Genomic DNA, 26050 nt, shown 5'->3' with positions numbered 1-26050 from the left:
GAATCATAAACTTAAACTAAATAAATATGTACAAATAAAATAAAATAAATAAACAAATAAAAATAAAAATCATAAAATAATAAGAAAGAAAAAAATGGCTAAATTAACAAATAGCAAATTTCACTCTAGTTTTCAAACAATTCCCCAACAACGGCGCCAAAAACTTGATAGGCTAAATTGTGTTAGCTACAATCTAAGGCAGTGTACCTATCGATGCAGTCTAGCACTAATGGCGAGTATCAAGGTCGTATTCCTCGGGAAAGTGAAAGCCTAGAGTTACTCCTTTGTTCTTTGTTATATTAACCTAAAATGAGTGATGAATAATTTCTAAACTAACTAATAGCTACAAGCTAAATTCTAAGGGAGATGCAGGAGTAATTGATAACTAAAATAACCAAGACAAGAAAGCAAACCCAAAGGGAACCTAAACTAGTTGGCAATCAAACAAAAGATAAAGGATTGGTAAGTCTAATTATGCTACCTGTGGACGAATTCTTAACCGAATTTGGTTTCTCTCTCGAGATAACCGTATTCCTAAATCTAATAACCTAAAGTTGGAATCTCTTCCTAACGATTGATTCTTAAATTAGCATTAAGCTTTGACCCGCCTCTATTAAGCTTTGTTAATTCTTAATCCGGCTAGTTAATTATCCTTATCTCTAAGCAATTATTAACCAGTTCTTGCTATTCAAAATTCCAATTGCCTAATGGACTTCTCAATCATACAAAGCAATCTAAACAGACAATTCACAACGTCTCATGAACAATGCATTATCTTATTAATACTGAAGGCAAGAAGAATACAAAACTAACCCAAACAATCCAACAAAATAATACTAAGCCAACATAGTAAAGAAATCCCAATGGATTTAATCAATCTAGCTAATCATGTTCATTATCAAAATACACAAGAATTCAATTACAACAATGAGTAAAGGTAAAGAAAACCCGATTACACCCTTGGATGAGAGTAAACAGCCCCAAATCCTTTTGCTCGAATTGAATTGATTCTTGTTCCTCTTGCTCGATTTGAAAACCAATCAACGAACCTCGCCCAATCTTCAATCCTTGAAGGGAATCCGATTGAAACCTTAATCCAAGTCTCATTTTCCCTTGGTTCCAGCTCAAAAAACCCTTAGGGAGAGAAAAATTAGGGTTTGGGATGTTCTCCCCCGCTCTCCTCTCTTTCTTCCTCTCTTCTTTCTTTTAACTAATTCCCCATGTCGCCTGCCAATACGTTCGTGTTCCTGGCCGTGTTGGGAACACGGTTTGGTGTTCCTGGCCGTGTTACCCTCTATGGTTGATGAGCATAGTTTTACACATATTTGCTTGCATATTATTGCGTATGTTCTTAGCAATTATTGTGCTTTTATTCCCAGATCACCCGTGTTTTGTGTTCTTTTGCATTTCACGAACATTTATAGGACCATCATCGGTGTTTAAGCAATTATAGATCAATACGTGCGGAAACGGACGAGAATTCATCAAGATCGGACAAGAGCCCGCGTTGCACACATTGAGCACGGCCTGAGTCAAGGCCGTGCTGACCATCACGGCCTAGACTCTGGCCGTGACCAACCATCAAAACTTGGTCTTCAAAACAATAGTTTGGGCACAGTTTCCGTAGCCACCACGGCCTCCAGCACGGCCCGTGGTGGCCAGCACGGGGAGCAACACGGTCATGGTAAAAACCCTAGTTGGTGAAATCCACAGTTTCAGCACGGCATGGACTCTAGCCGTGCTGACCAGCACGGCCTTGACCACGGCCGTGCTGAGTTAAATATATAAGAAAAAATTCATTTTTCTTAGAGAGAGGAGGAAGAAAGAGTGACATTGAGCCCTAGTGGCTGGTTCGGTTTCTGCACAATACTAAGTGCGAGAGAGAGTTGTAGTGAGTAAGAATCCCGGAATCGTAAGATTCCGAGTGCAAAACAGTAGTGGAGCAATTCAAGAGGCAGTTTGGGAGATTAATCAAAGTGTAGATCCAGATTTGGAGCTGTTCATCCAATTCGAGAGAAAAGGGTGTACATGTTTTATTTTCATTATTCTTTCATTGTAATTGATTTCCTAGATTGTTTTAAACATGAACATGTTTAGCTAGACTGATTTAATCCATTGGGATTTCTTTACTATGTTGGCTTGATATTATATTGTTGGATTGTTTGAGTTGGTTTTGTATTCTTCTTGTTTTCAGTATTAATAAGATTATGCATTATTCATGAGACGTTGTGAATTGTGATTTTTAGATTGCTTTATGAGATTGAGAAATCCGTTTGGCAATTGGAATTTTGAATAACAAGAACTGGTTAATAATCACTTAGAGATAAGGATAATTAACTAGCCGGATTAAGAATTAACAAAGCTTAATAGAGGCGGATTAAAGTTTAATGCTAATTTAAGAATCAATCGTTAGGAAGAGATTCCAACTTTAGGTTATTGGGTTTAGGAATTCGGTTTTCTCGAGAGAGAAACCGAATTCGGTTAAGAATTCGTCCACGGGTAGCATAATTAGACTCACCGATCCTTTATCTTTTGTTCGGTTGCCAACTAGTTTAGATTCCCTTTGGGTTTGTCTTCTTGTCTTGATTATTTCATTTATCAATTACTCCTGCATCTCCCTCGAAACTTAGCTTGTAGTTAATAGTTAGTTTAGAAATTATTCATTATCCATTTTAGGTTAATATAACAAAGAACAAAGGAGTAACTCTGGGCTTTCACTTTCCCGAGGAATACGACCTTGATACTCGCCATTAGTGCTAGACTGCATCGATAGGTACACTGCCTTAGATTGTAGCTAACACGATTAGCACCCATCAATGGTCGTGCTCCATAAGATCTACTTCTTTGATGTCCAACACAGCCGTGTTGGTGCCCGTGTTGGGAACACGGCCAGTGTTGAAACCAATACGGCCATGTTCAGCTTCCTCATGCTTGTACTTAGCTTGTTTCGGCAGCTTTGATGTCCAATTATGCTCCAATTCTTCCCTTTATCATCCTTTGACTTCTTCTGGACCTAATGCACACAAACAGACGCATAGGGTGAGTGTTGGGACTAATTCACATCCAAATGTCTATAAAATCAATCTTAAAAACTCCATTTAGATGTGTGTATTTTACGCACATCACTATGATACCATTTGTTGTCCTTTAGAACCAAGAAGGGAGGTTGAATTAGTGACTTTAAATCACGTAAATAAATTGAGGTATGAACAATACAAGAACTTTAAGAAATGATAGAAGAGTTTGGAAGAGAGTTAGGGTTAGAGAGATTGACACAAAAGTTTATAGTGGTTTGGGAACAATCCTCCCTACATCCACTCTTCAATATCACACTTGACATTATAATCTTTAAGATTACAACTTTTGGATCTTTGCAAGTTCACCCAATAACTTGGTATTTTTCAAGGCTAACGTTAAACCTCTTCCTTTAGTAAACTAATCTCTCACTAAGTTCTTTAACCCTTGAGTATTAATGGTTCCTCAATAATCATTTTCTTATGTTTTTAATACTTAGGCTCACACAACAATGCTTTTGAGTTTAGTTGAATAAAGAGATTCAACTTAATACAATATACAAAGAAAAAAATCAAGTGTAGAAAGTTGAGAAATAAATTTACAAAAGTTTAGATATAATAAATTCACACAATTAATGCTTGAGTCTTTATGAGGAGTATTTATATACATACCAACCTCTTAGAGATGTTACAATGATCACAAAACTCATTTAATGTAAATTGGATGACATAGCAAAAAATTGCCAGCAATCATGAAAAGCGCCATTGCACTTTCTAAAAAAGAGTCATTGGGGCTCCAATGGCTCCAGACACGTGGCTCTAACTTGGTGGTTAAAGATGCAACGGTCATTGATATTGTATTAAATGCAAAAACCGCCCTCGCGCCATGATATCGCACTTGGCTTAGGCGCGCTCATGGTCACGGTACACTCTACCGAATTGTCATTTCTCCTTGAATGTGAAGTGCCCTCGTGCTTCTCCAACTATTGACTAGATGACTTCTAGGTGTCTCTCTATCCTTGGAGGTTTGCTAGTTAACTTTGACCATATGAATAGCGCCCTCGCGCTATTCAACATCTTTTACAATCCTTACTTGAAAGTTTAAGGAGCTTTTGTCTAATAATTAAGCCCTTAATACATTGTTATATAGACACTCAAATATAAAGTTAGCAACACTCCATTCAGGTGTTAAGATTAAAATAGAGATCAATTGACTCTTAAGTTAATAAAAAGTAAAAAAAAAAATCTAGAAAGAGAAAAATGAATTAAGAAATGGTGAAGGAAAGAGGCTAGCCCCCAACCTCCATTTATAGGGAGGGAAGGAGGGGTCCTAGGCCTCGTTAGACACGGAAATTGCGATTTCCAGAGCATCCAACTTCAGAATGGCGCATGATCAGTTCATTGGACTCGTATGATTTTGGTTATTTATTAAGTACTCATGTATGTAAGAAATGATATAGGATAAATGCGCAGCACTAACAGTTTGGTTAACCATATATATATATACAATTTTTAAAAAATGTAGTACTAAAATGTAATTATTACACCTAATATATTGGCTAATTATGTGAAATGATTTTATCATTATATATTTAATATTAACGTATATAAATATAACTAATAAGTTACTTTTCTAATTAAAAATAATCTTAATTTAAAAATAGTGTTTTAATTATATTATTATTTTATTTATTTATTTAATTTCTTAACTAATTGAAGAAAAGGGAAAGCCTAAAATACTAAAAATTCTATTAAGAAAAAATTTTAAGATTTAATATAGTTAAGAAAAATGAAAAATTCGATTAACCGTATGGTAACTATTTATACTTATAATTTAGATTTAGGATCATTAAATTTATAAACCGATATATGTGGTTCGATTTTTAAAAATTATCAATGATTCAGTTAACAAAATTGTAATCATCCTTAATAGCAGCTATAACAAAGTATGAACTAGTGCCAAACTAAAATTACATGTGTACCATATTCATCATTTGTTTCTAATCCCATAGATTATGGTGATACTTGTGATGATTTTACGGCTTTCTCCACTCTTAAAATCGCAAGGGAAGAAAATAGATGGAGAAATACTTAAGAGATAGTGTCTGTTTTTACATTAAAAATGAAATAGCCAGAAAATTAGACTAAAAGATATTGCGTACTCTATAGATCTCGAGTTACGTCTCCAAATACAAATAGAATATAGCATACGAGTGGAGCAGTTTGTTGATTATAGCTGTCTAAAGGATTAATTTGGCCCTTAAACATGAGTAAGTAAGCAATTCAACCGGATTTTTTAACTTTTTGGCCAATTTGCCCAGCAATTTATCAAATGTAGCCAATTCAATTTGATCAAAGTATTTAATCCATTAAAAAAAATGATTTTGATCCTTCAACTATATATAATAAGTCTCAAACTCTATAAAATATATATTTTTTAATCGATTTAGAGCAAAATCACTAGACAAATTAACCAGAAAATTAAAATCAACTCCAAATTTAAGGGGTAAATTGTAACTTTAGCCCAATATGGTTGATGTGATTTCTACTTGACAGTTGAGGCTGCAATTTGTAGGAACACTAGAGTGTTGCAAATCATTTTAGTTCTCGGTGTTTATAAGATTTCTTACTCACGGCAACAAAATGACATTTTCAAATAGGTTCAAAAATAGCAACACCAAAAAATTGATTCAACACCTGTCTACTGAAAGGCAAAAGAAGTTTAACTTTGATGTAGAGAGCATTAAGCGAAAGCATTACTATTCTCAAAAAAAAGGAAAAAAGAAAATGCGAAAGCATTACATTGAAAGCTTTCATCTTCCAAGCATGCGGAGGCAAGTTATCAAAGTAAAATCAACCATAGCTGCAAGATTATGACACACATGTACTTTCTGCAACACGCATAGTTGCAGTAGTAAGAATATACTATCAAGTGGTGGGTTTGTGAATAAATTGGTCTTGGTTGACCTTTTTCTTCATTTCATTTCGAACAATAAATAGCATGTTAAGATGAAAAAAGAAACGCATTTATATCAATATGACAGTTATTACAAGGTGGATGTAAATTTCCTCTCTTACTAAAATCAATGCCCTATGACTTTATACAATTTTTTCTATAATGTTACATTATAAATTACTATCAACTAACCATTTAGCAAATGAATTACTATGATTAATATCCTATAAGCATAGAACAAATATTGACTATTGCTTCCAGAAGGTACAGCATGTAGCAAACCAAACCACGACATGGTGGAACTAACCTGAAAATTCTAAAATTTTAAGTCTCTAGCTATGTGGAATTCCTGGGTGCGCTCTGTTAGGTTGGAAACAAGTAGGCCTTTAGTGCATTGTTACTCCAAAAGTGGTTCAATCAAGGGTTTGGGATAGGCTGTATGGAGTTTCATACTGTATGTCACACCCACACCAACAAGTGAACAGAAAGCTGGAACCAGACCCAAACCAAATCTTGTGACTGATATATGTTCTATGGACAAGTTATCCTGGACTTTCGGTGAGATGGCTGCAACAAAAACGCAGAAAGAAACATGTAAAAAGAAGTATCTGGCGATATCCGAGTACAAAGAAATGAGACTACTTTGAGATTATATAACAATCACAGCCTCTTTTCACATCTCCCATCCTTTGTTACACAAGTATATATTGGAACAGACCTTAAAATATAAGGCAACTTACTTTGAAAAGACTGAAGAGCATACAGAGCAAGCCCACAAGAAATCTTGTCTAAGAAGCCAAGAGATCCACAAACAAAGGCGCAGCCATTAAGATCAGAACCAACTAGAACACTTTCCATGCTTACTCCAGTTACCTGTCAATCACATGTGCGGGAAGGGCAAAAAACATGACAGAAAAAATTTAAGTCATCTGCGACTAATACACACTTGCATACAGAATGAAAATCAAAAACTAGATATGAAAAGAGTAATAGCACAAAAGTAGTCAATCCAGCTGTTAGTTTACAATGGGTGTCTTTGGGATTGTGATTGGGTGTTCACAAAGCAGGTTTGGGAATTTTTTGATTTAATATATTGATTTTTTTAATTTATTTATAAATGTTCACAAAGCAGGTTTGGGAATTTTTTGATTTAATATATTGATTTTTTTAATTTATTTATAAACTGTTTTTTCTCAAACTTGCTTTTAGGAAAAACATCTATTCATCTGCTTCTTTAAAAAAGCAATTTTCAAAACTCAAAAAATCATTCAAAATAAAAACCGAGGTCGGAGAAATGCTTTTCCTAACTCAATGCCAAACTCACCCAATATTATTCTCAAAACAACATAGTTCATTTGACTTTTGAAGAGTTGGGCATGTAACAACCAATTCCATTTCCCCCTAAATCCCACAGTTTTGAGTTTCGCCAATATCTTAGAGACCATCAATAGTTACCCCTTCATTAAATAACACTAAAGTACAGAAAATATTGGACAAAAATATTCGAGTTTCATCAATATCTTAGAAACCAACAATACTTGCCCATTGCAAAACACTATCATTATTGCGTTTACAACCAAATACAGACAGAAAAATAAAGGGGAGGGAGGCAGCAATAAAAGCTTACCCTTACAGGGCATAATTTGACGAAAGAAAAATTATAATTGATTAAAATTTATCATCATAAAGCAGAGATACTGGTAAAGAATCCAACTTCATACCGTCATTAGAGCATTCCCTATTCCAATAAATATGGAAATGATGTACATGAAAGCACTCATGCTTCTAGGTAAAAGAAGGATGCTTGCACCACAAAACATCCAAAGAATGCCACCAGCAGAGTAATAGGCTTTCAGGCGTTGTCCAGTCCAAGATATTTCCTGAATTATGAATAAAAATAAAGCTTAATTATCAATAAAAGCAATAAACAGAAGCAAATCAGAAGATGAATAAAGAAGTCAAAATATAAGAGTACCTGCATAATGACAGATATGACAAAGCTGCTGATGTAGATGATTGCAGGCACCTATGCTCACCAATTAGACAAGATATCAGCATTGTTCAAATATCCAAATCAAACACACGTTCATAAGTACACAAGTCCAAATATTAAAAGTTGATGCTGTAAGGTCTGTGCACCTACCAATGCTTTAGCTGATTGGGCCATTCGTAAATCATTAATCACATAGAATGCAAGATACGCCTGAGAAAAAGAAGCATCTTGATGTAAGAACTGCTTGGGAGGAATGCCATTAAGCCAAATACTTGAAAACACTTCCCATGACAACCTCATACAATTTAGGCCTTCCCCAAGTTACATATAGTGGAATGTGTGTATCTTTTCATTTATTAAAAGAAAAATACCTTGAAGAATATAAAAACAACAATGTGATAAGGAAAAATGCATGCTAACCTGTGAAACATTTTGTACAAGTCTGGTAAGAACATAGACAAGCCCAACTTGATAGTATAAAATTTTCTTGAACCAGTAAGTCCATGATATCCTTGCACAACTAATTTCGTGTAAACTTATCTTTAATCTACATTAAAGGTAAATCCATTAATTAGTCCAACCAATTGAAGTAATCATGAACGACGAACATGATTCTTCCATGATATATATTAATAAAGTGCACATATAAACCTTCTAATTGATCATATGCACTTATCAAAACAACCAATAAGAACTCAAGAGGTTTATGACGTCAAGCAATACCTTGGCTCCTTGGTTCCAAGATGAAAAATTCCCACAAAACAGCACCCAAAACAAATTGACAAGTAAGCAATCCAACGGTACTGCTCATTTGAAATCAAGATGTAAAGAGGACAAATGTAAGCTTTTAAGAATCAGGTTGAAAAGCTTATCCAAAGTTAACTTATACCTGATTCTGAATATCAGCATGTGTTTCTGCTTTGGAGACATTGAATATTGTTAAAGCAATAGCATAGAGGCTGAGATTGGCAACCTATAAAACATTTATGCAATGGGGACCACCTTCAATATGATGAAAAGCATACATTAAATCAATAATCATAGGGAATTTCACCATTGTAAAAGCATTTCGACAGCTTGCCATCACCACCCTGCTGGTAGAATTCAGGGAGATGCAGTTCACCATAGACCTTCAACAAAACAGTACAACACATAACTACCTAGTGCATGGATATGTAATTAAATGCAAGATCGGAATATAGATAACTCTTCCTGAGACAAATAGCCATTAAATAATAAGCATTTACTTGAAAAGAGTAAAGGGAAGAAGATGACAGCCAGAAAAAAAAAAAGTGTTTTAGCAATCTAGAACAGAAGGTGCACGACTACTCAAAATAGATGATACAATGAAACTTTGTGATCAGACATCAGGACTCTGTCGAGCAGTGAAAAAGAACAAAAAAATCTTTAAAAAAACAGGCTGTTGTACGGAAAGTTCAACTGTCCCTAGTTCATTCTGCTCCGAGGCTTGAGAAGAATGGCATGCACCTTTGAAATAGCAAATATTGAATTATTAGAGGACATTACATGTGTGAAACTTGAGTAGCAGCCCAACCCACATTGAAAATCGCAGCAAAGATGCTATAAGAAACTGTTTCTATTGTTGACGAATTTGTTCCCAAGATTTTACAAGGAAAGCAACCGCCAAAAACAGAAGAAAATGAAATGGCGACCAAAACAGATCCTGCACCATGCCATACTTTGAAATGTCCAAACCTGTCTATCTATCAAGTAAAAGCATTAAAAATTATTAATTTCAGAAAGCAAGGAAAAGAGTTACCATAAAACTAAAAGCATTCACTAGGTTAAAAACTCAAAAGAATTTCCAGAATAAGGAAAAAATATATTCCTATTTATGCCTTGAGCATTAACATTAATCAGCCATCTTGCCCATTAAGAATCTTCCCAATCCTGACCACCATATCTGAACTCTCTTTCTTTTAATATTGTTTCAATAATACTATCTTAACTTGTGTTATTATATAGACCCAAGTTTCGGTCAGCGAGCATGTTCTCTTTTATACATCGACTGCAACAGTCTCCCAGAGTTTCCCTCATCCAGCATATTTGAAACACACAAAACAAAATATAAATATGTTGGGCAGTTCTATCAGTACTTTTCCACATAACTTACTTAAAAACAATCCTGAAAACACATATAAAATATCAATTCCTTAAAATAAAAACTGAGCAAATTATAGTTAGACAGATAAGAAACTGCATGAAAATAGATCTGAAACAAACTTGGAAAGAAACATTAACCAACTATTATTATTTTTCAAAAACTTTAATGTGTTGTTTTTCAAATACCAGTTCACCAGCAAATATGGTAGCAAATCCATCAGCTATCTGACCCGAAAGCATTACTGTAGCAGCATCTCTGTGAGAAAAATTAATTAACATATAAGCGCCAAAAAACATGAATAAACAATCATAATCAGAATCTATCTATGTGAGCGCATGATGTTGAGAGAAGAGAGAGATAGAGACCATTTGTAGATTAAAAAATAAAAATAATAACAGAAGAACAAAAGTATGAAACACAAAGAGTCAGCTCGATCAAAGTGAAGAAAAAGAATCATAAACAGAATTACTTTGTGAGCTTCTGATCAGTGAAGATTTATACCTCGGAGACAGCCCAATGTCGGTTAAGAACAATAAGAGATAAGTAAACCAACATGCAGCAGTGATGTCATTTAGCATGTGGCCCACGCCATAATAGAAAACAGGCCATCTTCCAACAGGCTTAGGATATGAATTATCGTCTTCAATATCATCACCCATTTATCCTATAAAACTTAGATAGTTAACCTCAAACCATGTCCAGAAATGTAGCTTCAGCTTTGTGGAAACTTAGAAAGGACATACTGAAGTTCAGAGAATGAGAAGTAGCTATCAACTCAACCAAGTCAATTGCAACAGCAACCATAATTTTTCAAAGCTAACATATTTAAAATGAATAGATGGTGTGCCCACAAAATAGAAACCTAACATACTCACTGAGCACACTAAATCCCCATGCCCAGCTATGACCCATCAGTATAACACAACTGATTTATTTGGAAGGCGCCTTTCATGTTTTCCATTGCTTTTAAATTTTTTGTCACAGTTAAGCACGAATCTCCCTTGTCTTCCTAGCATTTATCCCTTTTCCACAAATGTAACATACAGGAGAAAATAAATGCCAATCTGCTAAAAGCTAACAACTCAGCTAACAAAGAAAATTACTAAACAAAATAAAGCTTTTAAAAAGCCTATGAAGAGAGTAAGCTAATATTCCTCTGCATATCAAGGCTGATGCTCTGCCGTCATGAAGCTGTCTATCCAGCTCATAAGTTTGCTTAAGAATATCAAGCTTATCTTGGTAGTCATTATAGACTTTCCTTGAGGCTCTCTTTACAAATGTGGAAGTTATTGTACACCATGCTAAATTCACACGAATCATCCTGAAAACCTCCCTTAAAAATATCTTTTCTTTTTCACAGTCAGACTCAGGACACAAGTATCTAATTTCCTCATAGTGCAGAACTTACTCAACAACCATCATCCAGATTATTTTGCAAAACAAGCTTTCATCGATTTTATACAATAACAAGTAATCAATATTCCCCAAAACACACCATTCATCTTTCTTTCTTTCTTCCTTAGCCTATGAAAATAGCAAACTGTAAAGTGGGAAACCAAGTATGATTAGTGATTATCTAAGTTCACTCCAAATGCTTATTTAAGAAAGAAACCCAAATAATAAACTTGATATCCCGACTAGAAAGAGTACATCAGAGTGTAGTATCCCAAGCCCTTATTGCATAGAGACTAGGAAACAGGCACCTTTCTTTAGGACATCAGATACGCTTTAAAAGGGAAGGTATAATCACATATAATCCATCACCCATTTTATGGAAACGAAGGTCTATCGGGGTACCAATATGCTTGATAAAAGCCTCGATTAATCCCAGAAGAAAAAATCTTAGTGCAACTACAGGCCCTTGAAGAAGCAGCCATCCATCTCCAAGTATTCATCTAAGACCCGTTTAAAATAAGATAAACATTCCAAATTATCGTTGATAGCAACGTAAACGGAGAATCAGAAGACCAGCTAACAAGATGCAAACCAAAAAATAAATTATATAATTGAACCAAAGATGCAAACCAAGAATCAAGCAAACCTTATGCGCAGAAGACTCCAATTACAGAGAAGAAGGTGAAAGCTCTATTGGATGGCCACAACCATGAAAGAATAAGAAATGTATATAAAATATCTGGAAAATAACCCACCCAAATGATGATAACATTAATTTATTAACAGATGTAAGGCATAGAGATGACTTCCTGATTTCTCCTTCCTTTTCTCAGTCCTGCAATTGCAAGCGGTCCTTTGTCTTTCTCGGGACCCCAAATATTTTGGAATTTGTGAACACTATTATAGTATTCGTATAAATGACAACCTACCCCATCATGACAATAACTATGTCGAGCAAAGAATTGAGGTTAGCACTGTCATTTACAATGCCAAAGAAAGGGACATAATATTTAGTTTACTTAATAAGGAATAAGGTCTTGCTTAAATAAAATGAGAGTGAAAGAGAAGATGAGGCCAATCTTTTCTTCTTGGCCAACTTGGAAGATTCACGTGAGGTAAATGCTCCAATTCTCATTTATATAATTTTTCTTCTTGTTATTCATTTTCTCATTTAGTTGTGCTAGACGATGAGGATGAGTTTTTACAAAATATGCTTTCAAAACTAAGTTTCTATAAAAATAAGTGTTCAAGCTTGGAAGAAGAACTTGAGAGGTGAAAGACATATATTACTTCTTTAAAAATTTACAATGAGGATCTAAAGAAATCATTGAATGAAATTTCAAATGAAGCGAATAAGTTTTGTCAAATTTAAGTTAGCTTCTTTTAATCTTTTAGGCTAATTTAGGCCAGCATTTTTTGAAAAATAAATATTTGAAATGAAATATGAATTTACCAATTCTTTAAGAAGTATTTTATAACTCAAAATGATTTAAATATATAATTAAAAATGAATAATTTTTTATTCAACTTAATAATTTAAATATATTTTAGATAAACAATAAATTTTTTTACTTTATAAATATTAATCAAAATTATTAATATATTACTTTCTCTTTCTCAATTTAATAGGCCATATTTAATTACGTACTAATAAAAAAATATAAATTTTTTTAATAATGCCATCAATTTTTATTACTTTCTCTTTTAAACACTTTTATTAATTTTTCCATAAAAGTTTTAATTTTAAATTAAAAGATGTAAAGTTAATTGCATTTAAAGATATTCTTATAATTATTTACTAAATTAATAATTAAAAATAAAAAACAACTATATGGACAATATTAATTAAGGATGAGGGAGTATTTTTCTTAGACAATATTAATTAAGGATGAGGGAGTATTTTTCTTAGTATGCGAGTGCCTTATATTCTTTCAAATGAGTCATTAATAAAAAATAAAAAATTTCAAGTTGTTCGAGAGATTAAAAATTTAGGGATAGCAACGGGTAGAGTATCCGCCTATTTACCAATATTCGAACTCTAACACATATCTGAATTCGTCTTAAACTCATTTAAGAAATTGTCTTTGTTATCTGAACCCAAGTAAAATCTATTTAAATTAAATTATTATTAAACAAATTTTATGGATATTTAAATGGATAATAGATACCCTACTTGTTAAAAACCTGTTTATATGGACATTTGGATAATTAAATTGATATCTGTTTAGCAAACCGTTTATAATAATTCAAATCTAAAATATATTAACAAAAATTAATAAAAATAAAAGAATTACAAAATATAAACTAATAAAATCTAAATATTCAACATTAAATGTTCAATATATTAATCCAACCAAGCATAAATTTTATTAAATTTAAAATAATATTCTAAATAATAAAAAGACAATTAAGATGCAATATCTATTACAATTTGTACATCTTCCAGCTCCATATTTTATTTAAGAGTGCTTATCTACCATCCTTAAGAAAAAACAAAACATAATTAGCCTATTCATTACTTCCCGAAGCTTGAAACAATATGTACAACTATCTACACATTCAAAAATATTATTGATGTTTGATATGTTATAATAAAAAAATAAAATTACAATCAATATATTACAGTGAAGGAGAAATTACTTATAAAAAAATAAAGCAAAAACTAGTATGCTATTCAGCCAACTTGGACTTTGTTTCTCATTCCAACACCTAGAGATTGAAATAAACCTTCCTCTGAAATGTCATCTCAATGAATCATTTTATGAATCTATCCAAAACCAAGATAATATGGCCCTAAGCTCAAATGACGGTTAATCCTATGCAGTTCATTGAGTCATTAAGCAAGTGGAAAAAAAGAGTGTTTTTGACATCATAAAACTTAAAAAGGAAAAAGTATATTCCCCAAGAAGAACACAGTTGGGGGGAATTATAAAAGACTCATACTAAAATAAGTAAACTCAAAAGTTACATTTGTATGAAGATAATACAAACAAGACTTAAAATCAATTGAAAAACTTCCTAAAAGGAGATGATGCTGAGAATTATAAATTTTTCAAATTAAAAAAATAATAATGGAAATAGTACCCTTTTATGGTATATGGAGGAGCAGCGGCTGAAAAACAGCAGTAATGATAATGAAGGAAGCAAGGGTGGGGGCGACTACATTTAGGGCGATGACGACTGCAGCAAGGGCAACGACAATGGTAGTAACGATGACGATAATAATGGCGATGGCAACAGCAACGACGGGCAGACAGTAAGGTTAGCGATGAGATGAGAATATAAGGCAATGGCAATGATAGTAAGTGATAAGAATCTGTCACGACCCACTCTGGGGGCCCGTGACCGGCACTAGGGAATGGGTAGGCTTAAGGCCACCGAAACCCGTAGTAAGCCTTACCAACCCGCAAATCCAAATATACAATTAACCAAATATAAAATAGTCATAATTGTCTTGCATAATACATCATCAAACTACCAACAAGAGTCAGAATAGTTATACAAATTTTAAAATTTCCTACTGCGGATACTCTAGAGTAAAAATGACAAGTATACAAGTACAAGATAATTACAAAAGTCCGAAAAAGAAGAAGTCGGACTGTCGAGATGTGCGAAAGTCTTTAACTCACACCGAAAAAATTACAAGCGGGTAGGTCTAGAGTGAGTCAAAATCAAATAATCTAAGGGCTTTTGCAACCTTCACATGCTATATTAATTATTCAAAACAATATACCAATTTCTGAATATAATTGCAGTCATAATATAAAATCATACACCATAATAATAAAATGATAAAAGGAGAGTGTAAATAAATAAAGACATTTTTACTTTCACGGGACGTGTGGCTAAGTAGAACCCTAACCCCAAATTCTAACGTACCACTTTGGCTCTCTTAATCCAATAAGATCGGGCGCCCGAGAGCAATGCTCGACCGGGGACCTTACCTCCGGTCACTTAAATATCCAAATAAGAAATCTAGTAGCCATTCGGCTCTCTTAATCCAATAAGACTGGCGCCCCGAGAGCAATGCTCGACCAGGGACCTTACCTCCGGTCACTTAAATATCCAAATAAGCCGGCCCAAGAGCAATGCTCGACCAGGGACCTTACCTCCGGCAATTTACACAAATCAGCCCAGAGAGCCATGCTCGACCGGGGCAAACCCATAAATATCTTATTACATGTTCATGATCATTCTGGTGCGCGTCCCGATGTAACCCATCAAAGGCATGTTCTACAAGCCACATTTCCCAATTCGCAATCATCACATATAATAAATATCATTATCCGATGAACTCAACCAACACATACTCGGAAATAAAGATTAAAGATTTAAGGTAAAACAACGTGCAATTTGCGAGGGGAAAAATAATAACGCTTATCTTATTATAACATACTAATAATAATATTTATATTATTTCAAATATTAATAATCAAGTGAAATCATTTACCTTGCGATACTAATAATCATATTAAAATCAGACTAGCAATAGCGCAAAGATTAAATGACTTTAACTCACAGATTTGATGCGTTCCACAGTCCGCTCCTACGCCTCGGGTGGAGCTGGCGGGAAGGCTGAATTATCTAATAACAAAAGACATACAATTAATAGACATTCAAATTTTTTCCTAAACTTAGACCCTAAGGTCGACTGCTAGAATTAAATTGGACTCGAGGATTACCAGAAATTTGACAGAACCTCCCTAAATTACGGATATTTACCCCCCGTAAAACGGGTCCAGGACCTGCCAAAAACATATCAAACATGCTGGAATTTAATAACAGGAGCCGGGCCACAAGAATCGCATTAATATTTTCCGACTCCAAAACACCACAATCCAAACAATTCAATTTGATTTATTTTTAAACTACCCAACACAAGCAATTAATAGCCTCAATAACTTTCTAATATTATAACAAAATTTTTCGAGTCTAATAAAATTATACCGAGTTGAAAATTAAAATATTTCGCGTCCAGAAAACACCGGGGTCCGGGCCGGTCCATGTGATGTCGAATTCAAATCCGGGCGCCTACAGCGAAGTTCAAGTTGCGGAGAGTCCGGGAAGGACAAGAGTTTTGGCCGGAAAGTGGCCGGGAAGGGCGGCGGATCGGGGGCCGGAAAGTCGCTGCTCACGCGACACCTTTCAAGGCCGGCAAGGATTTCGACGGAGGAGGGTTGCTTCAAGGGTTTTCGGGGGTGGGGAGTCCGATTCCGGCCGGATCGCCGAAAACAAGCCGGCAAGAGGCCGAAGAAGACAACTCCCTACCTTCTAACGTCGACGGAAAGGAGGAAAGGGAAGGAGAGCTGCAGAGCAGGAAGGGAGGAAGGCGGCGGCGGCCGTGGCGGCGGGGAAGAAGACAGTCGGCGGGGAGGGAGAAGGAAGGGAGGAAGGAAAAGGAGGAGGGAGGGAGAAAAAAGTTTTTTTTATTTTTTTTTTTTATATATATATAATTATTATTATAACTAAGGGTGTTACAGAATCCATCTAACACAAGAAATTCTATTCCTAATAAGGAATTCTAATAATGCAAACCCTACTAGTTAAAAGAATCCTATTCTGACAAGGAGTTCTACTTTGATAAGGAATCCTACATCAACTAGGATTCAAGATCCACTTCACATCTATGGAAGCCTAATTACAAGATCCAAAGCTAAGAAGATAAAAAAAGCTCTCAATGGCTTATTCAAGACGTTTGGGCTAAGGACACATCAAGACTTGAAAAGTTGAATTCAAATTCAAGGCTCATTAATCTAATTCAATTTATTAGGCTTGAATGAATCTAATAAGGGCTTAATGAGCTTAAAGGAGCACATAAGAGACTTTAGGCCTAATTAGCTTCACCAAAGATGACCCATGTATATGACTTAAAGAAACTAGGATTTCTTAGTCGCCCATCCTATGTATGTGACTTAAAGAAACTAGGATTTCTTACTCCTAATGGGCGACTACATAGTATTTTAGGAGTATTAGGACTTTGTTTTTAGTTATCTCTTTTAGTTAAGATGTTTATCTCTATCTTATTTGAGTTGTAATTCTTTAATAGCTTAGAATTAGGATTTTCTAAAAACTTTAAAAAAAATTTCAAGTTCATTGATTAATGATTAATATATTTTGTGAGTTTATACTTTATTCTTAGTTCTTGTTTAGAGATAATGCAAACTTATCGAGCAATTCATTATCTGTGGCGTCCAAATCCGACTTATCAATTTAGAATCTACACTAAATTGTGGCATCTTCTATCTTTAATACCTTAGGTTCGAGTTTAATATACTTGAAGGGTCTAAGGTTTCCATTGATCTGGTTCTAGATAGATATTGGGCAATGAAATCAAACTTACATACGGGTTTAATCCTTTGATATATGTTAGTTTCATATCAGCAAGGTTGACGATGAGATGAGGGTTTATGAGGGTGGTGGAGGCTTGAGTTGAGAGGGTTAATGTGAGTTTGAGATTAGATGAGAATAGAATTAGGGTTAGTTTGAGATATGTCTTTTTTAATTTAGTATATCAAAACTATGTAGTTTTGAGTAAAACCACGTAGTTTTAGTTAAAATTATGTAAATTATCTTGGAACTATGTAATTTTACTTAAAACTATATAGTTTTGTTTAAAACTATATAATTCTTTTTAAAATTTATATATTATGATATATATTTATTTATTTATTAATTAAAGACTTATTACTCATATATGATACTTCTATTTTCATATAAATATTGAGTTTTTTAACATTATAAAAATAAAGACTAAACTATATAATATATCCAAATTGAAAATGATTCTTTTTATATTTCTAAACATAATAACACAATAAATATACTTAACAATACTTTATCTTAATAGTAAAAGTAAGAATTATTAATTAAAATTATAAATTTAAGGTTAAAAGTTAAATTCCTATATAACAATATGGGAAGAGATTATTTTATATCATTTTAATTAATTAAAAGACATAAACTTATTCAAGATTATTTAATAAATATGATTAATGTCATATTAGCACTACATAATCATAAGTTAATAATGCTAATATGTTGGGTTGGGCATTATAATTTTTTTTAACGTGATTTAGTTTTTCATTTTTCCAATAAGTAATATTGAATTTGCTAACAAAAGGGTCTAATAATATTCTTTTATATCTTAGTATAATAGTACTATGTGAATAAATCATTAACAGTTACAATACTTGATGACGTAGTGTTGGTTTTATTAGAAAAGATTAATAATAGAAATCATATTAATTAGTTAAAAGATACATTACTAATAAATATAATTATATATATATATATATATAGATTAGGTACTAACAATAATATTTTTTAAATGATATTTTTTTTTCAATAAGTAAAACTTAATTTTCACTAACAATAAAATTAATAAAAGATTAATAATTTTAAATTTTTATTATTTTATTTTATATATATATATATAAGAGTATATATATGTATGTATGTGTGTATATATATATGTGTATATTGTTACACACACATATATGTATATGTATGTGTTATTTTAACAAAATCATTAAATGGCTTAGTAGTAGATTGACTTTCTTTTTTATAAAAGGTTTAATACTCATAAAGAACAAAATGATAAAAAATATTATTAATGGGTCTAATATGTAGGGTACTCGCGATTACTCTATAAAATACCTGTTTAGATAAATGGGTACCGGATTCAGATTCGGATAACATGTACCCATATCTGCTTACATAATCGGGTTCGGATAACGGGTATTCATGTGTTCAACTTTGAACCCAATCTGAATCCGATACGGGTAGTAAAATTAAATTCTAAGCCTGTTTTAAATCTGTTTTAATAAAGTTTGGGTTGAGTACCCGAAAATACCCATCCAATTGCCATCTCTAATTAAAATGAGCCAAATTAAACCAAATTATAAGATTGGGGATCAAATTGAACTTTATTACTATTAATTATGTTAATTATTGCTATATGCCAATTGTAAAGGCAACAAAGAGAGGAGTTGGTTACGAGGCTGACATAGACATAGGAGCCAACTCAGTTTGCCGGTATCTTTCGAAAGTCCAAAGATAACTAACTTTTTCCGTCAGCTGCCCATTCTTTGTGGATCCCACTTCATCAACTAACAGCCCTCCCTTACAAAATTGTTAGATCTTCAATACTCTGCTGTCCATGACGATTCTCCTCCCAGTTATAGCTTTTTTCTTTTTTTGTTTTTTTTTAACCCATTTTTTTTTAGTTATTTCTTATTACGTGATCATGATTCATGGCTAAGCACAAATCTGACAATCTCTAAAATCACAACTTGTTATCATAAAGAATGTATACGAAGTAAAAACAAAAATTTTAATTTGTTGCGTAATGATAAAAAATTCAATGTATATAAAAAATTCAATGCATAAAAATTAAAAATTTACAAATATCCTTATTGTATTAGAGCTTAAAAGGTGTATTTAATTAAAATTTTAAAAAATATTTATAGACTTTTTAGATAATATTTTTTATAAAATTTATAGAATTTTATGAAGTTTATAAATAATTATTATAGATTTATAAATTTATTAATGATATTTGTAAATTTTATTTTAATTTTTTTATATGCAACTTTAACTTTTATAGTCATTGAAATTCTTTTATTGATGTTTAATATATTCATATTTTAATGTAATAATAGCTTACATGGGTAGGATGCCTAATCAAGATAAAAAAAAAATATTATTTTTTGGATAAGGTTCAATTTGGAGCTGGAAGATGTTTATTTTTGCTATTTTTAATTTTTATGACCAATTTAATTTTTGAATTTTTCAAATAGGTATAATTTAACTATTTTTTAAGCGAATTTGTTGCACGCGTTACAATAAAAACGTGAGAAAATGATCAAATCGAGCCTGGCAATAAAGCTTGAGGGTCAAATTGAACTCGAGAGACGTTAAAGGGTCAAATTGAACTTTATTTTTTATTTAAGTTAAAAATAAAAAAGTACAATCTTTTAAATTACCACAAATCAATAGAATATCAAAACCAATTCACTACTGCCACCGTTAATCACTAATACTTTTAAATGAAAAAATTTACCAACATTATCACTAGAAAATGAAAAGTATAGATAAGATTTGATAATTCAACACCACCATTATCACTTCTTAATATATAAATTCAATTATATAATTAAATTAATTATAATTCAAGTTATTTTTTAAAGAGTCAAATTGAGTTGCATAAAAAGTTGAATAGGCAAATTGAGCGGACAAATTGAGCCTGTATTAAAAATTGAATGATCAAATTGGACTCTCTAGCGCGTGTATTTTACTCTCTTAAAAAAAGGGCTACATTAAACCCATTCAGAGAGTCTAGGGATTAAATTAGTCATAAAAGTTTAAAAGAGGCAAATTAAATCTAACTGTAAAGTTCGAGGGCCAAATTGAACCTTATTCCTATATTTTTCTCAACAATATATTTACCTATTAAACCATTGCTATCGTACCGGATTTGCAGCATCAATTATGAGATTTAGTAACTTATTAGTTCCTGAGCTATCCAAATTTTAAATTTCTCACAAATTCTTCATTCAACTTTGTCATTCTTTTGATTTGTATCTCTCATTATAATATTATTATATTATACACGTAACATATATAGTAAAAAAATATAAATAACATTAAAAAACACGATTTAGTAAGTAAACTAATAAGAAAAGATTTAGATGCTATTAAAAAAGCTAATAGCATTTAAATGCTTTAAAAGTATTTCATATGCAATATACTATAACAACAAATTAATGACATTTTTATTTAAATTTACAGTGCATTTTCATTCACTCCAAGTATATATAGTATTAATTGATTGGGTGATTGTAATACTCAAGGTTAGGACACTCTACAAGTCTTCTTCCAAGCAAAATAAAGAGTAACTATTTTTAGTATATTACAACTCAGACTTGGTCAGCCTACATATTCGTAAACACAATGCACATATATATTAATTTTATAGGATATAAATAATAATTTGAACCTTTTGTTCTAAATTCTATTCATAGACATGACATACCAAGACAATCCAATTACCTAAAAAAAGTTGAAATCACAATTGCTCGTTATTTGATTATATCTTCTATAATTTCAAAAAGAAAGACACTGCCAGAAGAAATAAAACTCATTTTAGTTATAGATCATGTGAGAACATATATGTAAAATTTGTATTTCTTAAAAAAAGCCTTAAATAAATAGATCAAAGATATTGCCGGCGATGATTTTGAGCGCGCACTAAAGCGTCAACGACTATGGCACTGCAAGGCTTTTCAACTTAATTGGAAACACGCTAACTAGTCATAGAGACTAGTAGGAGAAAGGGAGTCGCCACTTGAGTAAGTCACCAGGACACTTTTACTCTTTACGTGGCATAACTAGATTCCATAAGGGAGCATCACCGCATCTAGATATAGATTTGGAAGCAGACTTTCTTATTTGTATATTCCTACCTTTACTTTTATTATTTAATAATTTATCTCCTATAAATGCAAGATAATATTTTCTATACATAAGCAATAGAACATGTTAAGTCCACCTAATTCTATCCCATTTTATTTATCAAGCCCAAGTTTAGCAACCTCAAATCCTAAACGGCTACATTTTACATACAAGGCCTATTTTAATTTCTTAAGTCTAAACGGATCCGTTTATTAATTAAGCATGGCAAAGCCCATCTGAGTCTAACTGAATTTCTATGATTAGGACTAATTACCGTCTTATTAACTAATGGACTACAAGTTTGATGCCAAAATCCAGTTTTAAAAGCTCTAAGTCTATATGAGTTATTTTTAGTCAACAATCAAGCAAACAAGTATTTGTCCACTATTCACAGAATACAAATATCAAAGAAAGCAAAAAAGAAAAGAAAAACAAAATTACATCCCTGAGAATAAAAAATATGTAAGAACTAACAAAAAAGAATAGGCAAAAACGAGCAAAATCCGATCGTCATGCGAAAATCCAGCAAAAACTGTCAAAATCGGGTAACTTAGAAATGCCGATTGGCTATGTCATAGAGTCGATGGGTCTAGGGCTGGTTCTAGGCTAACTCAAGCAGACAAGAACTCCCACATAATCGATGTACATGCATAAAACATTAAATAGATGATTAATGTAAATATAAAACATAGTAAAACAAGTAAAAGACCTAATTTCTAGGGCAAAATAAATCAGTGGATTTTGAACAGACAATCAGTAAATAATTAACTCTAAAGCAGATTGAAATAGATATTCAACTAAATATGGCAACTTTATCCAAAATATCGAGAGATCGATAATTTAAAGCCTAATAATATAATTTTAATAAGAAACATGGCACAAACTTAGATTTAATCATGTAATGCAATAATTATTAGATTCAAAGTCCTAACATACTAATTCATGGAAAGTTATCAGATTTATATCAGATCTAGATCTAACATCACATATCACATGAATAGATCCTAATCATGCTACTAGAATATAAAAATAACTATAAAGAGAAAAAGGGAATAAAAGATAATAAGATGTATGAATATTTAAAAACTCTCATTTTGTCAGCATATTGAGCAGATCCTTAAGTCCTAAGAGTAGAGGAAGAAGTTGATCCAAAGATGGAGTAGGGGTTCTAGAGTGTTTAATGGCATTTTATTCGCTTTTGAAAATCAAAGTACTATGCTAAAATCTTAAAAATTGTTCTTACTCAGTTGCCAACCCTCTAGCCTAGGATTTCCTTTTCTATTAATAGAGAAAGTAGAGAAAACCCTAGAGGCTAGAATAATCATCTCTCTAGTTATCTATAATTCTAAGGAATTATTGATAATTAAAGGGATTTATCAAAAGTCATTTTTGGTTGATAAATACAGATTGTGATAATTATTAATAAAAATCTATTTAATTATAGAAAATAATTAAAATCTAGATAATTATCAATAAGATCCTTCTAGAAAATTTATTTTAATAATTATTGATAGTTAAAATCGAAAAACAATGTAAAAATCTGAGTTTTGGGCCAACCGATACTGTATAGAGCAGGTTGGTTCTGTGTATAGCCGATCACCTGTACGTAGAGTCGATTGGCTTTAGGTTGGCTGATTTTTAGATTTTTTACAATTTAGTCCTATATTTGCCAATTTGATTGATTTTGACCCCAAAACTTAATGATTTTGGTCAATTTGGTCCAATTTGATTCTGAAAAAAAATATTTAGCTCAATTAATTATAACCTAATAGGAATTTTGAATTTCTCAAACTTCGTGAGACTCAATAAAAATAATAACTCTCATCATCAGATTTTCTATAATACCCTCGATTTCTAGATTCGGAAAACATGTGCTTACAGTTTGCCTCAGTTTGTCAAGATTTATAAATATATTCATGGTTAAATAAATTTAGACAAATCATAAACATCAAGGACATGACAAAAAGGATATAAGAGTTGTAGAAGCTTTGCTTTATGGACTCGTGATGTCTCGGAGACATCCCTCCGAGATAAATGTATACTCTTGATCTAGGGACCACGCTTGTGGGCGGTACTTCCGGGGGTGCACCTAAGTGTCTTTAGTGACTATGACACTGTAAAGCTTTTCAGCCTAATCGAGAATATGCTAACTAGTCACTGAGACTAGCACGAAGATGGGAGTCGCCACCCGAGTAATCACCAGGACACTTTTACTAATGAGTGGCGTTTCTCAAATTTCATAAGAAAGCTTATGCCACAAAATCTAGAGATTAATTCGGAAGTCAACTTCTTTATTTGTATATATTAGTCTTTAATGTTATTGTTTTATAAATGATTCCCTACAAACACAAGTAGTTCATACACAGGCATGCCAGATAATACACATAATTTATCTTGGTCTACCTATTTTATCCAAACTTAGTCCATAATAGAGTTGTTAGTCTAATTTACTAATTAATTATGTATATAGCCCACTTAGTCCAGTCCAATTACAAGTTATGCTTTTGATTTCCAACCTCTAAGCCTAATGGACTACTTACTATGACAAGGCTTATTTGTGTGAACCTAATTCTAGTAAAGCCTAATCCTAATTAAGACATGCCAAGGCCCACTAAGTCTACTTCAATTTTAGAGTTTAAGCCTAATTAATATGGATTAGGCTATTAGACTATAATTTTCATGTTGGATCTAATTTTAGCCTTAAGTTTATGTGGCCCATTTTAGTTAATCAATCATACAACACATATTTAATCATATAGTAAGCAAGAAAAATAAACAAAATAAGATGCAGGAAATAAATCGAACCATATACAGTTATGGGCAGTAGTTTCAGGCGCACCCAAGTGTTTTTAGCGACTATGAAATTATAAGACTTTCAACCTAATCGGGAACACGCAAACTAGTCATTAAGACTAGCGAAAATATGGGAGTCGCCGCCTAGGTAATCACCGGGGCACTTTTACTAATGGGTGGCATTTCTCAGATTCCATAAGGAAGCTTGTGAGTGGCGGTTTTGAACGCGCACCCAAGTGTCTTTAGCGACTACGACACTGTAAGTCTTTTCAACATAATCAGAAACACGCTAACTAATCACTAAGATTAGCGCTGAGATAGGAGTTGCCACCCAGGTAATTACCGGGACACTTTTACTACTGAGTGGCGTTTCTCAGATTCCATAGGGAAGCTTACGATATATAGTTCAAAGATGGATATGGAAGCCAACTTCCTTATTTGTGTATATTAATCTTTAAATTTATTGTTTAACAAAATATCCCCTATAAATGCAAGCATTTTATATACAAGCATGCCAAATCAACACATGATACACCCAAGTCTAGCTCATTTTATTCAAGCCCAGTCCATATTTAAGTTATTAATCTAGCTTACTAACCAATTATGTATAAGGCTCACCTATTCTAGCCCAATTACATGTTATGCTCTTTGGATCCCAACCTTTAAGCTTAATGGACTACTTATTATGAGAAGGTCCATTCATTGTGGTCTCAACCATAACTAAGTTCAAACCCTAACTAAATATGTTAAAGCCTGCTAGTTTGATTAGATTTTAGGGTTTAAGTCTAGTTAAAGTGGATTAATCTATTAGATTATCAAATGAATCAGTTTTTAGCCCTAAGTCTAGATGGCCTGCTTTTATTAATTAGTCACTTAGTTATGTATTGGGTTAACATACAATACACAACAAAAGAATAAAGAAAACAAAGTAGAAAAGAAAACCCTAGCTATTACAACCCGCCTACAACTACGATTCCAAAATCAGAAAGACCTAAAATATACACAGGCCGAGAACATATTGAAATACTCCAAAAATACAAAAAAAAAGAATAAAGGGTCTAGCTTGATCATCTGATCAGCTATTCATGAAGAGCCGATCGGCTCAGTATAGAGCCAATTAGCTTTATATTGAGTTGATAACCTCTGGAGTCCTAGGGTGATTTTCTATCAATTTTTCTTCGTTTGCCAGTACAATCTCACACTCTAAAGTCGATTCTCACATGTATAGGTGTTAAAAATAAATTAGAATGAGATAAAATGGATAACAAATAATAAAATAAAAGTTAAAGAAGCTAAAATACCTAAATCACCAAAACCCTAAA

At 32.6% G+C, this 26050-nt stretch overlaps 1 protein-coding gene across 4 annotated transcripts; it reads right to left on the bottom strand.

The window, feature by feature from the left end:
- Window positions 1-6018: 6018 nt before the first annotated feature.
- Window positions 6019-12513, bottom strand: LOC8289325 (major facilitator superfamily domain-containing protein 12). 4 transcript variants are annotated; one of them, XM_015729140.3, is made up of 13 exons: window positions 12130-12513; window positions 10590-10752; window positions 10274-10343; window positions 9491-9687; window positions 9018-9093; window positions 8853-8936; window positions 8687-8694; window positions 8384-8510; window positions 8114-8173; window positions 7946-7996; window positions 7692-7850; window positions 6711-6843; window positions 6019-6537 (listed from the first exon to the last, which is right to left on the bottom strand). In XM_015729140.3, the coding sequence occupies exons 2-13, from the start codon at window positions 10745-10747 to the stop codon at window positions 6368-6370; spliced, it is 1293 nt and encodes a 430-aa protein (XP_015584626.1). In that variant the 5' UTR covers window positions 10748-10752; window positions 12130-12513; the 3' UTR covers window positions 6019-6367. The 4 variants fall into 4 exon arrangements, with proteins under 4 accessions (XP_015584626.1, XP_015584625.1, XP_025015909.1 ...); XM_015729139.3 differs by having other exon boundaries at window positions 8687-8766; window positions 12130-12505; XM_025160141.2 differs by lacking the exon at window positions 10590-10752 and having other exon boundaries at window positions 8687-8766; window positions 12130-12507.
- Between the last annotated feature and the right edge of the window lie 13537 nt (window positions 12514-26050).

This window comes from Ricinus communis, chromosome 6, assembly GCF_019578655.1.
Source record: "Ricinus communis isolate WT05 ecotype wild-type chromosome 6, ASM1957865v1, whole genome shotgun sequence".
Classification (NCBI taxonomy): domain Eukaryota; kingdom Viridiplantae; phylum Streptophyta; class Magnoliopsida; order Malpighiales; family Euphorbiaceae; genus Ricinus; species Ricinus communis.
This window is presented reverse-complemented; position numbering and strand designations above follow the sequence as displayed.